General features: G+C 40.1%; 1 protein-coding gene and 1 pseudogene across 2 annotated transcripts; both read left to right on the forward strand.

Annotated features, from left to right (window-relative positions):
• The first annotated feature begins 2,109 nt into the window (after positions 1-2,109).
• On the forward strand, positions 2,110-4,058 carry LOC103700875 (uncharacterized). Its single transcript, XM_008782771.5, has 3 exons — positions 2,110-2,274; positions 3,104-3,185; positions 3,314-4,058. Exons 1-3 carry the CDS (start codon positions 2,263-2,265, stop codon positions 3,868-3,870), a joined length of 651 nt encoding a protein of 216 aa, XP_008780993.3. The 5' UTR covers positions 2,110-2,262; the 3' UTR covers positions 3,871-4,058.
• A 6,890-nt stretch (positions 4,059-10,948) lies between these two features.
• LOC103700874 (U-box domain-containing protein 21 pseudogene) lies at positions 10,949-12,521 on the forward strand (annotated as a pseudogene). Its single transcript, XR_015976346.1, has one exon. The product of XR_015976346.1 is annotated as a U-box domain-containing protein 21 pseudogene (transcript).
• The last annotated feature ends 4,379 nt before the right edge of the window (positions 12,522-16,900 follow it).

Raw genomic sequence — 16,900 nt, forward strand, 5'->3', positions numbered from 1 at the left:
GGACAGATGGGGGGGGGGGGGGGGGAATTTTAGGTCTGCCAATGGTGGGGCAGGGACAGAGATGCCGCTGCAATTTGCTTCTTCCAGGAAATTTCGCATCCAGCATAAACATATATGATGGTCATCAGTTCAAGGATATGGATACGATGACAACAACAGAACCCATTTTGGAAACTGGATTTAGTTGGATGACATGACCCCTTTCACTTCACTGGTGGTGATAATTTAGAAACCGGTTGAGTCATAGTCCAGTTTTCCATGGTACAGAATCAGCCAGTTGAATCAAGAGCAGCTTTCTTCAGTCAAACCCGAACGTATTGGTTCCCTCAAAATAGTCACTAAAAGTTTTGTGGTTGTAGTTCACCGACACCATTCCTCTCCCTTAGCCAATTGTTAATGACTGGAATCTAAAGTTGTGGGGCTCGATCGGGATGGGTCGGACCACTCCTGATCCGAAACATTTGTGAGATGGACAGTGATGAATGTCCTTCCGGACCAAAAAGGTATATAGAGAGACAAATAAGAACATTTTGTCTTCTAATTTTATTGGATGTGTTCGTACTTAAGTTAATATGAACTGCTCGTTTAATCAGCAAAGACAGAAGGAAAAAAAAAAAAAAAAAATCCAGATGGCAACCTTCCCTAATATACATTTCGTCTCTCTCTAGATAACCTGTTGGCCCCCAGGAATAAATGGACGAAAGACGCCAACATCTCGTAGTAGGCTTTGGTAGGCCACTATGATATGAAAATAAATGCCGGGGGCCAATGATAGGAGGGCGGTGACGCCAGAGTCCTGACCCGTGAGCAAAGACTTTGGTGCATCACTTTAAAGCAGCCTTTCCATCTTCTCCTTTTGATTCAAACCGCACATTGTTTCTATTTTTCATTCGATAAAGTAATTTATGACCTAACAGACAATCTAACAGCACACCATCTTTCTCAATCCAATATCCACAGACAATTTTTAAGAACAAAAAGTAATTTACGAGTTTACTATCAATAATTCACTTATTTGTCAAAAAAGAGTGATTTTCATTAAAGTATTTTGTTCAATCAAGATTAACTCTCAAGAAAATAAAATCATATATTCACATCTATATTTAAGCAATCAATCAGTCTGTCAAATTCTGTTTTACTAAAGTTTATGAAGTCATATTCATTCTATCTTCTACTCAAGTCTAATTTTGGCTAAGATATCCATAATTTGTTAGCAAACAAATATGTGATATGATGTATGTTCATTGGACATTTCATTATGAAAGGATTGACATTTTACGCACAGCCATTAGTGCAAGAAGTAGATATTATTGTCAACAACAGTATACAGATATGGGGGATATCTCATGATGCTGTCCTTATGGAAACTGTTTCTCCTTATCTATGTGATGAATTCATGACTCCAAGATGAAAAGGTAAAAAAATAATATTAATATTTCTTAATCTTTAGATTTCTCATCTACTTCGGGCTTATTACACTAGCTAATCAATCTTATTTCCTACAAAGCATGTGAATATCTTTGTACATACCCTACTGCATAGAAATCGTCTAAGAAAGATTAAGGATAGAGAAGCAAAAGGAATGAGGTCCTCCATCCTACAATCCTATAGCCAAGATGTTTTAGGCTGGGGACTATATTGTATCTTTCATGCAAAAAAAAAGAAAAAAAATTCTCATTTTGTCAAAGCTCGCAGCTGATGATCCAACGATGGATTCAAGGAAAGAAAGATAAACCCGTAACCCTTGCAGCTACAGTAAAATCACCTCGAGATAAGTTTTAATATTATCACCAGTATGGTAAGAATAATTAATATTGGACGACTTGCCATATTTTTTTGCTCCGTGTTTCATCTTTTCTCCACTAAGAGTCCATCATACGTATAACTGTTACAGGAGAGAGCATATGTGGCAGGTTGTAAATGCTGCAAGTGGAGTTGATTGGTAGGACGTCGCCATTTTTATCTTATTAGTGACGCAAAAATTAAAGTACAGTAGTATGTGATGTGATCTGCTTGCTTTATGGTACATGGAAGGTTGTAGATGCTGTGCAAGTGGAGTTGCATGATCGATAGTCCAGTGGCACCTTTATCCATTGGTCATGCAAAAATTTTAAGTAAACTTATACGTGATGTGACCTGTTGGATCCATAGGTTCTTTATCAGTTCCTTTGATCATCCACATCTTTTGAGTAGCACTCCTCTCTCCCTCCAAACCCCCTCGCTGCCTATCTCCAAATTTGGGATCTCTGACCATTCGAGCCTATGGCAGAGAAGGTGCTTGATCTTACTCTCTCTTAAATCTCCTTCTCATTAGAGACATTCTTTTCTATGTGACGATACTCAATTTGTGATGCTTTGTCTTCTTTTCTACATAATAGTACTCATTTTGTGATGCTTTGTCTTCTTCCTTTTTTTTTACTAATTTTTGTTCTATCATTGCATCTCCAGAGTCTTTCAGAATATTTCGTCTAAATCATTACTTTTTTTTTTTTCCATAATCTATTAAATTTGGATTATAGCTGTGCATTATCTATTTTGTGTTAATGCTTTTTGATGGATAGATATATTCTTCCTTAATTTCTGGGATTTTCTTCATTTACTTCTTGCTGTTATCACTAGCTAGAATCCGAGGATAAAGTATGGGCTTGGATGTCTCTCATCTAATTCTATGTAATTCTCTTTTTCTTGGAGTTAACCTTTTCTTTTGTTGCTTTTTATTAACCGAAATTGGTCCATTGCATTGTTATTGCTTGAAGGTCTTTCCTCTGCTCTTTTGGTGTGCTTTTGAGGTTTAATTGTTCTTTGATCTACCACTTTGGCTCTTTCTTTTTTTCCGAATCCCTCCTTTTTTTTAAATTTTAGCTTGCATTCCATATAACATCTTTAATTGTTCTTCAGTTTGACTGTTCAAATTCTTACCAAGCCTCATTTATTTATGAATTATCGACAATTCTAAAATCCTTCTGCACCAGTAAAGAAACCATGTTGTTATAGATAGACAACCATTTCTTAATTTCTTTGAAGTTATAATCTCTCTTTTCTTCTGTGTTTTCCATGCTTTTCTTCGCTTCTAATACTCTCTCTATTCTTCTGTATATCAAAGATCTCCACGTTAATCTTGACAGTAGACCTTCAATGCTGTCGTTGCTACAAGAAGATCCAAAAAGTACTATGCAGGCTCCAAGGTACGTAATTAAGGAATTATGCAACGATATTTCTTTCTCCCTACGCTTTAGCATTCCATGATATCATGACATCATTGGCCTTGGTGCTTATAATCCTTCTCTCTCTTCCTTGAATCGCTGCACTCGAGATCGAGAGAAGATCCAGAAAATTGACTACGACGAGAAGAACAACACCGTCACCATCTCCGGCCCCTTCGACCCTCACTACCTCTCCAAGAAGCTCTGGTGCAAGGCTTGCAAGGTGATAAAAGACATCAAAATCAAGGAAGACAAGCCCCCTCCTCCACCCCCGCCGAAGCCCGAACCGGCTCCACCGCCACCACCTCCGCCCAAACCGGCTCCGCCCCCACCGCCGAAGCCCGAACCGGCTCCACCCCCACCACCTCCGCCCAAACCCGCTCCGCCCCCACCGCCTCCACCCAAACCTGCTCCGCCGCCACCGCCTCCGCCGAAACCGGCTCCTCCGCCACCGCCTGCCCCCGAACCGTGCCGGCCCAAGTGCCCAGAACCGGTTTGCTGCGGGCGGCCGTGCCCGTGCTACGCGGCCGGCTACAGCGACGGGCTGCGGTGCTGCTCGTGTGGGAGTCTCTACGGCGGCTGGGGGTGGGGCCCAGCGCCTGTCCACCGTGAAGAGTATAAGATCGTCTGCGAGGATGACCCGGCTTATCCATGCATCATCATGTGATTTTTCTCAACTTCGCCTGCATCTTCTTCATCAACATTTCCCTTTTAATCCAATGCATATATAAATATTTATCATTAAATAAAATGTATGAACGATGTTTGGTTCATTCGTCATTACATGTATGAACACAGCTGGTGCGTATGATGTTAATTGAATGGAGTGAAGAAATAAGAAACTTATGTTCTCTATGGGGAGATGAGATTGATTCATTGATTGATTAAAAAATTGATTGAATAATTGGATGGTAGAAAGAGCAATGGATAGGTTAGGTTGGGAGGGCAATGGTGGTCCCGGTCATTTAGACAATGGAATATGATGATGATTCCATAGCTGATGGAGATGGGCAACCTGCTAGGTCGGTGCTCCAATCATCGACCCTTGATGTTATGCGTTTCTGATCTCTACGGTGATGCCTTTTTGTTTGTTTGCTTCCTTTTACAAGCAATGCCTTGATGATATAGCATTGTCATGCCTTTTATCAAAAGAAAGGGAAAAAGTTGTACATGCAAAAAGTAGTAAAGTTTATAGGTAAATTTTTTTATTGCTTTTTTTTTTCTCCTTTAATAATAATGAGAGAGTTATACCTTTTTTATTTTTTATTTTTTTTGGGCTAAAAATGGGTATTTCATACGATGCGTGTACGAATATATCCAAAAAAGTCAAAATACGACAACTCGCGGAGAGCAGGTGGCAGCTCCCCTTTCCCTGATAGAAGAGTGTACACTAAGTGATGGGCCGCCACCCAGTCGGCCGTCCCATTAGCTTCCTTGAATACATGCTTAGACTGGAAGGCCCTCCCATCTCTCATCATCATCCCTATGTCACGGATCAATGGGTGGTCTGTACCGTCACCCGTCGACCCCCTCTGAATCCACCCGATAACCGTGGCCGAGTCGCCCTCCAGGATGATCGAACTGGCCTGCAGAACCATCCTCGCATAACGCATACCCGTCCAGGCAGCTCGCAGCTCTACCTCCGGAACCGACGTGTCAAACATCTGGCAGCCACCTGCTGCCATCACCCTGGAGTGCGGGCCTCGTATGATAAAGCATGTACCACCCAGCATACCGTCGTCCAACACCAACCCGTCAAAATTAACCTTGAGGAAGCTCGGGGGTGGCGGCTCCCAAGTGAAAAACACCATCTGGGGGGCTGCCGAGGCAGAATGGGGGCCCTAGGTGTCCCGAGCTATCAAAGGTTTATCTGAAGAGGGGGTGGGCATAATCTCTGAGGCCTATGCACGAGCAAGCTCCGCAGCAAACCTCGATGACATCCTGCGCTCACCGAAAGTACGAGCGTTCCTTGTCAGCCAAATCTGATGCGCTGTGCAAGTCGCTCTAATGGCCTCCTAACAAGTTCTCGAATTGGCCAGCTACTGCCGTATCATATGAAGAAACTGTAGCCACTCGCTTCGGGCCTTCTGCAGGATCCCAGCCCACTGCAGAGAGTTACACCTTGGCTGCGCAACCACTTCACTGTTTCTACTTTTTAGCAATTAAATAGATGACAGCCACCTCCACCAGATGCTTGCGAAGGAGGCCACGCGTCAAAGTACCACAAGCCTAATTTGGTCCACTTGTAACCACCAATGGGACCCATATCTTGGCCCGCATCCGCATGTTGCAAGAAAACACCATTAGCCTCGTTCCAGCTCTCAGCTGTAATTGTCTAGATACATCCCATTAGCAGCGGGCGACGATGGTCAAATCACGCGATGGAAAAGTAGACATCCTTTGGTGCTGATTTAGCGGAAGTTAAATTTTTAAATAAAAATTTTTTGATCGAGAAGGATCTTTAGACTCAATATAGACCATATTGACTGTTACGAGTAGAACTAGATAGAGTCCAAGGAAAAGATCTGCCATATTGAAAAGCCAAGTCATAGACCAATCTTTTAGAAGCCATAATTTGGTCACACAATGTCTGATTGAAGTATTTTTTTAAACAAATTGAATAAATTTTTGAGAGCTATAACTTTGGGCCAATAACCTAAGAGGTTTAATCGGACCAAAATTCCATCTTTTAGCCTTTGAACCAGGCTAGTTAGACCAAAACTTTTCTTTTGGAAAAGGCTTGGATCGGATGTTATCTTCCAATCTGTGAAGAATTTAGTAGGACGACATAAGGTAAATTTGATGTAAAAGTTGAGTTCTTCCTTCAATAGAATTTTATTTTTTTTAATTAATTTTTATTAGTCAATTTACTTTTGAAGATCTAGTGCTATTCAAACTAGGAGAGGAATCCAATCCAAATTATGAAAGAGAAGACATCACTGGTATTATAAATAAGAATTATATACCTTAGTTTAGGAGATGGAGATTATCGATTAAAGAAGAAAAAAACATAAAACTTATTTTCGCAATTCTACTGTCTTCTAATTTTGTTTTAAGAGATTTGAGTTGAATGGGCTGACAAAAAGCTATGATGAGGTGGTGCTAGGAGAGGAAGCCCCAGATGTTTCATAAGATGTGGATTTGGGCCATGGTAGAAGTGGAAGAAGGGATTATCGCCTAATCGAGGGGATGATGGAAGTTGAACATGAGAGAGAGAGAGAGAGAGAGAGGAGGCGCAGAAGGGTAGGGTGGGAGGAGTTAGAGAGGAAGTTGTAGGAAATGGAGCACCCAATGAATCGGAGAGGGGTAGAAGCATTTGGACTTGAAATTTCGATTGTACTCACCAAAAATAGACAGCTAAGATGATCCTCTATTTTTTGAAAAAAAAAGTAAAAAAAAGCACCATAGCAATCTCCAATAAAACAATGTAAAGTAAAGTCAAATTGGTCTTTTAAGTCAAGAAGAAAACAAATTATCCATTGATGGGCAATCGTGTCCCAAAGTAGAAAAGATAAGAGTCGGCAACTCAGTTCCACTTTCTGAAATCACCATTTATATGTATCTGTTTATCACAAGCTTTTAAGTCTCGATATGTCATTTAGAGATCAAGACAAATTGATATAATTGGTATATAGATTTGAAGTTTGAGATAGATAAAACATAGTCTTATTTCGGAAAATAGTTGCATTGGAAATAAGAGATGATATTAGATACGCATTTTTCTAAAATATAATTAATAGATTACCTCTAAATTTGTTATGATAGCTGTTGTGCTTTTGATGAGTATTGTTTTAACAATGCCTTCAAAATAAATTACTAAAACAAAAGGTAAGATTGATATATACAATAAGAAGACCCTCTTCCAAATGGGATATAACAAGATAAATGGAGAATAGGTCAAGATCAAAGGGAATGTCACGGGGAATGAGGAAGAAGAAGAAGAAGAAAGAATAGAGGAAGCCCCTATGGAAGGGACCTTCAGGACCTTCAGCTCCAGCATAGGAACAAGTCAATGAAGAAAGGACTGAGCTTGAAGGTAATTTTGTAGTGGATGATGAGGTCGTTGAGGGAATTTATGAGAGAATCATCAGAGAAGGTTCACTGGTAACAGAGGATTTGGTGATGGCTGAGAATTTCAAAAGATTCACTCAGAAATTTCTTCAGCAGGTACTGAACATTCTGACTTAGAAGGTGTACATCAAAGTGGCAGAAAGAGTTCTAAATGATCCAAGGATCAATGCAGCTACTCAGAGGGAGTCTACAATTGCGCCACAAAGCAGCACTTTTATAGAGATGATAACCAATATCAACTACCAACTCAGTGCCATCAACACAAAGGTGGACTATCTACATCTAAAGGTGAGCAATTTGGAATCAGAGGTCAAGGATGTGGAGAAAATTACCTATGAAGAGAACTTGAACCTCAAGGCAGCTGCTAGAAGGCTTGGCACTGAAGTGGAGAAGGGACTTGGTTTACTTAAGGAGCAGAATCAGAAGTTCAATGATACCCTTCTTGTCTCCTCAACTAAAGTTATCCAAAAGCTTGAACAAAGTTGTCGAGCAGCTAAATAGGCCCACCTCTACTACAATTCAGCCTCCTAGAGGCCCCATGTTGGGCTAGGCCCCTGAATGCCATATTGAAATCATCACTTATCCTAAAAGCTTAAGCTGACAGGATGAGGTAGATTTATTTATATATTTTCTTACAAACAAACCATATCTAGACCATCCTTTAGACCCTCAGGTCCTGCATCCTGGAAAGGATCCACTAAACCTAAGGGGGAGAGTAGTTCTAGTTTAGAAGAGAGAGTAGGACTCTATCTGTGAATGTAAATGCTTTCTGCATGTACTTGTAAACTTCTTTTGTAAAAATAAAAGTTTCTTTATTTCAATTATATCTGTGTATTTGAGTGGTTGTTTGTGCTCTCTATTTTTGAATACCCTACTCTGATACTTTTCTCATGTTTTACTTGCTATGATACGTTCTCCCAGCTCTTGATGTTGATAAAAAGGGGGAGTATATGCATGCCAAAAAGATTCTAATAAGCGGAGAATCCTAAATGCATAAGGGAAAATACTAAGAATGAGGAAAGTATCATCTGAAAGGGGGACTATTGTAAGAAAGGGGTGATTTATAGTCTGAAACTTGAAATCTGAATCCTTAAAATGCTCTGAAACCATGTATTCTGATACATTTGAAAATCTGAAACTTTAAATACTTTGAACATACAATGCTCCTGTACAGTGCTACAATACTTGATAAAATTTTAAAACGGACAAACTCTAGTGCTTTGATATACTCAGTGATATGCTCTGATATACTTCAATGTAGGATCTGATACTATTTAGTAGCCTAAGGTAAATTATGTTCTTATTGCATATACTTAAACGTCTTGTCATAAAAAAGGGAAGATCATTTGAGAGATACTAAGTTGTTTGAATTTGCCTTAGGAAAAGGAAAAAAGAAAGTTACAAGATTTTACTATGAGGAGCCGACTCCTAGGATGGAGGAGTCGACCCCTCTGAATGGAGGAGAAGATTCATAGATGAAGAACCGTCTCAAGCTCATTTGAGGAGCTGTCTCTCATATCTGAGAGCTGTACAGAGTAGACAAGAGTCATCTCCAACTGGAACGGAGTCATCTCCCAGACCTTAATCTTTGGCAAATCAGGGAGGAGTCATCTCCATGACGTTAGAAGTCATCTCCAAGGGACTAGCGCAGAACTACAGATCTCAGGAGTTATCCTCGGTGCCTCAGGAGTCGCCTCCAGTTCACAAGCGTCGACTGCGCTACCGAGGAGTCACCACCAGATGGAAGGAGCTGTAGACTAGTTGTCGTCTCGGCATACCTGGAGTCATCCCCAGTTCTAAATAGCTGACCGATAGAATGTCAGGAGTCATCTCCAGAAGATCAGGAGTCATCTTCCAAAAACCGAGCTAACTGCAAACCATTAGGAGTCATCTCAAGCTACTAAGAAGTGGCCTCATACGTCAAGGAGCTATTAAGATCGGGAGTCATATCCAGGTGACCAAAAGTCATCTGCAGGTGACCGAGCAAAAAGACTGACTTGAAGGGTCGTCTCCATGAATCTCGGGAGTCGTCCTATATAGTTCAAAATTCAACTCTCAAAACTTCCGATTGTCAGGAGCCATCTTCTCACTAGGAGGAGTCCCTTACAAAAATGTATTTTGAAGAGGCAAATTAAAAGCAACTAAGGTGGTAGCTCAGTGAAACTGGACCTTACTTCCTACTCCGTGGTTCCGAGTTCGAAACGTGTGGACGTCGATTAAATTAAGGAGACCGGATGCTCCCTGCTCGGACACGTGAACTGAAAGGGTTTATTGGTCTACTGGTAGCCTCAATGGTGCTGAGATGACGTACTCACACATAGGTATTGGTCTCAATGGAGGAAGCCCACGGGTCGGAAAGGGCACGCGGAAACTTGCGACCTGCATCGAACATTTCCTAGTGGAAGGGAGGCCCAGTAGGGCTGCTGAGTTCATCCCTCCCCCCCTCCTATTTTTCACCAAAGAAAAAAGAAAAAAGAAAAAAAGAAAAGAGGCAAATTAAAAAGCAGTTTTTTTTTCTAAGCTTTATTTTAAGAAATAAAAACTATTTTTAAATGTTAAAAAAAATGTTTGTTTTAAAAATAAAGTTTAGTGTTCTAAACTATTTTATTTTGCTTGAGATTGAAAAAATTATTTTGATTTATTTCAGGAATAAAAATTATATATATATTTAGGTAAATGTTTGATTATAAATGAAGAAGAACAAAGTAGAATAATATCATAATTAGTGAAAAACTTTCTTTCATAGAAGACATTGAGGAGCATGCATCTGGCTAATCTAAATGTTAAAACAAGATGAAATCAACAAAAATAAAAAAGAATTTTTTGTGTATATACTCTATTAAATATGTAAAATTGCATGAATACTATTGTAAAGTAGCTATTTGCATGTATATCTCTATAAATTTTTCTTTTATATATCTATCTATTAAGAGTATTTCAATCATTTAACTTCAAACTACTAATTTCTTAACCGTGTTAGATGTTGTAGGTACATATGTAAGAAACAAAAAGAAGAAGAATATACATGCAAAACAAGTGTTTTATGAAGGTATATATTCAAATATCACTTTTGGAAGATATTTTTGCATATTCGAATATTTAGAAAGATATACACGCAAAAACACCCTACAGAAAAATTCTTGATTTTGGTTTGTAATTAATATAAACATCATAGTCATATATGTATGTGTGTGTGTGTGTATATAGATATGTATATATACGTATAAGCTAAATTTGTATTTCAAAATTTTCAAAAATGGTTACATTGAACATGACTTTATATACTTTGGAACCATCATGATCTTGCTAAATCTTTACCTTATCTATAGATTCATTTGTGAAATTATGTACAGATATGCACCATAAAAACATACAATATTGTTTCTTGCCTATCACACAAATGGCCTTATTGGTCATCTTCAAAATTCAGAACCGTGCATGGATTGATGACCGACCGACCACGGAAATGACGAACATTTAGGAAACTCCGACTGGTTGACTCAGGTTTGGTCAAACGTGGGTCAATTCCAACCCATGACCCAGTTAAAATTCCTTCCGCGGTTCACAACTTTAAACGTTCAACGGTCAACATTCAAAGCTTTGAAACCGTCCGCGTTTACTACGCTGTTCAAAACTTTTTAGACTCTCACACACGCATATAAACACCCCCTTGCCTCTCTTTCTTCCCCTCCTCATTCCAAGTGTGAGTTCTCTGAATCCATCTCTTTCTTTCTCCTTCGTAATCTCTCTCTCTTTCTCTCACTCTCTTACCATGGCCTCAACTTGGAGGGCCCTGAAACCCCGCCGGAAGATCCCCTTCATCCAGAGGAACCCTGCGGCCGGGAATTTGAACATGGAGCCATCAATCCCAACCCATTTCCGCTGCCCAATATCGCTTGACCTTATGAAGGATCCGGTGACGGTGTCCACCGGAATCACCTACGACCGACAGAGCATCGAGACATGGTTCGAGCTTGGGAGACAGACATGCCCGGTCACCTACAAGGTGCTAACGACCGAAGACCTCATACCCAACCACTCCCTAAGGAGGATGATACAAGATTGGTGTGTCTCAAATCGCTCATCAGGCATCGAAAGAATCCCCACACCGCGGATCCCGGTGGCTCCGACCCAGGTATCGGAGCTGCTATCAGAGATCGCTTCAGCTAGCGCGAGAGGAGATCATGTCCGGTGCCAAGAATTGGTGGCAAAGATCAAAGCTTTGGGGAGGGAGAGCGAGCGGAATCGGAGGTGCATCATCTCGGGTGGTGCTGTCCATATTCTGTCAGCCTCTTTCAGTGAATTGGCTGCAGGATCTTTTGATAGCTCAACCTCAGGGGTATTGGAGGAGCTCCTGTCAGCGCTGACTGCTTTCTCTCCTCTTGATAAGGAGGCTCACAGGCACATTGGATCACCCGAATCTCTTAAATCCTTGGTCTCGATCCTAAAATGTGGAGATTTGGCAGGAAGGCTTAATGCTGCCTTGATGCTAAAAGATCTCGTATCTTCGTTGGATATTGACCGTGTCAATCTGGTGGCAGAGACCTATGGATTGATCGAAGCACTGGTCAAACTTATCGAGCAACCTGTTTCACCTCAAGCCACAAAAGCCTCTTTGGTGGCCACCTTCTATTTGGTTTCCTCAAGCGAGATCACTGCAACGAAGTTTGCGGAGATGGGGTTGGTCTCCCTGCTTCTAGAGATCCTCGTTGATTCAGATAAGAGCATGGTCGAGAAGGCTTTGGCTGTCCTTGATGGAGTTCTTAACTGCAAGAAAGGCAGAGAGACAGCTTATGATCATTCGCTCGCCATGCCCGTCTTGGTTAAGAAGCTGCTTCGTGTTTCAGACATGGCAACCGAGTTTGCCGTCTCGGCGCTGTGGAAGCTCTGCAAGAATTGTAAGCAGGAAAGAGGGGAGATAGCAGGGGAAGAGTGCTTGGTGGAGACTCTCCAAGTGGGGGCATTTCAGAAGCTATTGCTCCTGTTGCAGGTGGGATGCAGTGGTGCAACCAAGGTGAAGGCAAGCGATTTACTGAAGCTTTTGAATGGCGCGAGGAGGATGGGGGACTGCATTGGAACTGCGGATTTTAGGGGACTAAAGAGATCCTTCTAATTGTTCAGATGATTGAACAGTAGGAAAAGAGAGAACATATAAAACTTTAGATTTTGTGAATATTCAGTGTACAGAGATATGAAGATTCTTTTGTTAGGAAATACAAATTGATTCATTATTTACTACAAAGTAAATGGTTCATGCTGTGTTTGAATGGTGCCATTGTAGTGATTCTTTGATCTATGGCATATAGAACTAATAGCTTACCTATCATAGCCATAGTCGCAATTTCTGAATTACATGATAATTCACTCACAACTAATAAATTACCCAACAGCATTACAATTGTCCAAAAAATTATGAATTTTAATCAATTTTTTCATAGATCACTGAATAATTCATCAGTTTCATCCATTGTAAATGATAATTTACAGCATATGCATGTAGCATTTGGAGGCTATTATCCATTTTCTTTTTTAATATGAAGGTTACTAACATCAATTTTGTTTTGATTCTTGTGAATTTTGATCATATATTTTTATTGTTATTATGACCATTGCTGCAGTTGCTATTTCTTGTTTTTGCATCCTACATGCACTCGTACATGATCAAAATTAATTTCTACCTGGGGATTTTGTTTTGATCATACTAATAATTCTGAAAATTTTCTCTCCTTTAGTCTAATCATTTACCCATATAATATCTTTACCATTTAATGTCAATTAAATATAATAGATTAAACAGAATAACATAATGCAACAAACAGCGCAAACGCTGATATTAATTTTAGGAACATAAAATGCCGGCAAGCATTCATCTCTCTCCTCAGTCTAATTCATAATTTTCTGATGGCAATGGAGGCAAAAAATGTTAGGCCTGGAGCAAAAGTTGTTACTTGAATATCTAGATTACCAAAACATTTGAGAACTGAACCAAGTTTCAGATGCTAGAAAGCTGGATCCATCATTATGCTCAGAAAACTATAGTTATTGTGTTGGTCGATCCAATCTAAAATTTCTCAAGATAGAAGATGACATAGCGTCTATATCTTAGCTAATATTTCTCAGCACTTTTTCTTCTTTATATTGTCATAGATTTTCGAGAAACTAATTAACATTAAAATCAACAAATAAATTGACAACTTGTCCAAATATTTTTCTTCATATTTTATTTTTCTGTTTTAATTGAATTCTCTCTGAGGTTATCCCTTCACCTCCTTGTTATCAATTCATGAATTTAATCAAATGTTGGTTCTTCACTTCTTCTGCACCATGCTCGTTAAAGTGAAAAATGATAGCTAGTCCTAATTTTGTACTATAAATTGTACAATAACAACAGTCTATTTCAATATATATTCTGGTCATTGCCATTGATATCGCTAGCTTCATGCTTGTACCTTTGCTAAGATAGTCGGAGTTTAAAACAATATACATGATTACAAATATGACCAATTCAATCGTTGATCTTTTAACGTGTTAGCTGAAGCTTGAAGTCTGGTCTGTCAAATTCCCTGTTAAAGAAAAATGGTTTGAAGTACGTGCTCAATTGGTGCGCAGAAAAATTTCTTGCAGCCAAGCATGCAAGTAACCTGTGCGAATTTTGGCGTGCATGAAATGGGCTCCAAAGGAAAGGGCGTTCTTTTTACTCCAGTTTGATTTCTTTTTAAAAGGTTTAAAACATGCCAAGACTTCTAAAGAAGGGGTTGGGATGCAGAAGTGGTCCAATATATTTGGAGGCCTAAGGCCGTTTTGTCTTTAAGGCCTTCCCTATAGTGGGCCAGCCTAAGGCGAACTTCCAGGGGGGCCTTTTTTTTTTTCCATTTTGTCTTTAAGGCCTTTCCTGCAGTGGGCCTTCTTTGGGCCGGGGTCGTAGGCGACCGCCTCAGTCGCCTAAGAATTGGGCCGGCCCTGTTGGGATGAAGCTGACCGGAGCCAACTCTGCTGCACGGGGTGGTCGGACTGCGTTGACATCTGGAGGAAGAGCTCGAGGAAATGACAGATTGACGAAGAGTTGTGAAGGTAGTAGTGCTGGCTTTGACCAGAAATCCTCATCATCAACCGATCGAACTACTCATTCAACTCAGAGAAGCATCTAAGCAAAGCTCCACCCCCATCATTATACAGTTAGACAATAAGAGATGAATGAGAAAATAGACTCAAAAGTGACCTACTTGAAAGGTTGCTTCTTGAAAGAGGTATCTCTTCAAAAGAGATGCATCTATTCATTTGCATGGAAGCATCTTTTCATTTAAAAGATATGACTGTTAGCATGAAATACATGACTATTTGTAGGGATGTATCTATTCATTTGAATAGAAATAACATGCCTCTTCATTTGGTCTCTTTTCTGAATAGTCACCATGAACTCTATAAATAGAGCCTACCTCCAATCATTTTAAACACTGAATTTTATTTAATTCATTCAGTTCTTTCATTCTAGAGTTCTTAGAGATCAGCATTAGTAAGTTCATTCGAAGAGAGTACAAAAATTCAATTTTTCGTTCGCCATACAGAAATTTATAGATGCAGCATCCATATGCCACCGAGGTTGGATTCTTCAGAGTCCTGTATCAAGTGGAAAGCTATCTCTCAGCTTTCCTTTTATGGATCATCCAAGAAATATAAGTCCAACTAAATTTGGTTTCATGCTATGCCACAAGTCAACTTGTGATATGTAGATGAGATTTAGCCATATTAGTGCCTTAACTGTATCTTGACACATGCCCATCTATTACGTGATGTTTTATCACATGGAAGGACAGAGAAATCTGTGTCTATTCTCCAACTCGATTCTCTTTGGATGGTGACAAATCTACTTCCATTTTGCCTTTTGTGCAAGAAGATCTCGATTCTCTTTGGATGGTGTCAAATCTACTTCCATTTTGCCTCTTGTGCAAGAAGATGATGATCCTTGCTTTCCTCCCAACCTTACTTTGTGCAGAAAGAATAATTTTTTCTTCAAGTCGCTAGCACTGTTCATTGAGACTTTCCACCATAGTCTTCTGATTTTATTCCATGACCATCTGGCCCAGCTCTCATTTTCGTGCAGCTAGCACGTTGGAAGCTTGTCCTCATCCTCATATTCTTTGCAATAAAATCATGGCTTCCATCATAAAGAAGGAAGAAAGAGCTGCCACACCCAGAAGTCTACTCAGCTTTTTTGCTGCAGTCCCATCAAAACATGGCCCTTCCGTCTTTCTTTTTTTTTTTATTTTTATTTATTTATTTTTTTTTTGCTAGAACGGATGGATCATATCTGACGAATACGAATACATCTAATAAATCAAAAAATAAAATATCTTAGAGTACCCGGGGCAACTCCTCGTCACCAGCCCACAAGATACTACCGGAGTGACTGGCTACATAAGCAGCCACTTAGTCCGCAACTTCATTAGCTTCACGAAATACATGCTTGGCCTGAAAGGCTCCTCCATCCCCTACCATTGCCCAGATATCTCGGAGCAATGGGTGGACACAACCAATACTCCTTGGGCCTCCGCGGATCCAACTGATGACAATGGCCGAGTCTCCCTCCAGGATGATGGATCTAATTCGTAAAACACACTGGGCATGACGAAGGCCCGCCCAAGCAGCCTACAGCTCCGCATCCTGAATCGATATGTCAGAGAGTTGACTGCCCCCTGCAGCCACGACTCTGACAGATGGGTCCCGAATAACAAAACCTGCACCGCCCCTCATACCTCCGTCCAAGACAGCCCCGTCGAAGTTAACCTTGAAAAAACTCGGAGGTGGAGGCTCTCAAATGAAAAACACCATACGGGATGGCCCTTCCGTCTTGCCCTCCACTCTTCCTGCTCCTCTAACCTCATGTCCTCACTAACCTGGTAACCAAGCCTTTTCTCATGGCCAGGACTGGCAAACTTTAGTTGCAACTAGGTTACTTAGAAAGACAAGAGTCCACAAACCACCCGAGATGAATATGTCCAAATTTAATGTGGTAAGGGTAATAGATAACATACAAAAAAGGTTTCACTCATCAGTAGAACGATATACAATTACATGCTATTGGATGTTTGAGAACTTATGTGGATTGATCCAGACATACAACTTGGATACAGCAATGCAAAGTGGAAACACTCCAGTATCAAGGTCCCAACACATTAAACACCTGGGCAGCTTGGTTGCTAGTGTACAATATCTTAACATCATGGACTGGGCACAATAATCCGAAGATAGATTGAGAGCTTAGTTCATTGCAGCTACATGCTAAGAACAAAACTGATTTGTTTATGATCCTATAAATTATTTGATATCTGAAAGCAATGCCTTCAATGGTTAAGTTTCAAATTGATGTCTCCTTTTTTACTAGTAATAGAGATAATAGTTTGTGCACAACTATCATGTATATATGTATCTAACCAATGGTAATCCTATCTTGGAGTGATTGGTGGATGTGATAAGCCCAACCCAGATTGTGAATGAAAGATTGCAGACATGGTGTTCTCAAAGTAGGTCACAACTTGCATCGATAATCCAATCGATGTATACCATCACCAGCCTTTAATGTTATTATAATCATTTGTGATGGATGACAGGTACTCATTGAGAGAGAT

The sequence above is a fragment of the Phoenix dactylifera genome, chromosome 1, assembly GCF_051530095.1.
Source record: "Phoenix dactylifera cultivar Ajwa chromosome 1, Ajwa_hap1_PhDact_Kaust_v1.1, whole genome shotgun sequence".
NCBI classification, from domain to species: Eukaryota; Viridiplantae; Streptophyta; class Magnoliopsida; order Arecales; family Arecaceae; genus Phoenix; species Phoenix dactylifera.

Bases quoted from the DNA above. Each gene is read 5' to 3' on its own strand.
- LOC103700875 (XM_008782771.5), top strand. The intron at 3,186-3,313 runs GTACGTAATTAA...GCTGCACTCGAG, and splicing joins AGTACTATGCAGGCTCCAAG to ATCGAGAGAAGATCCAGAAA.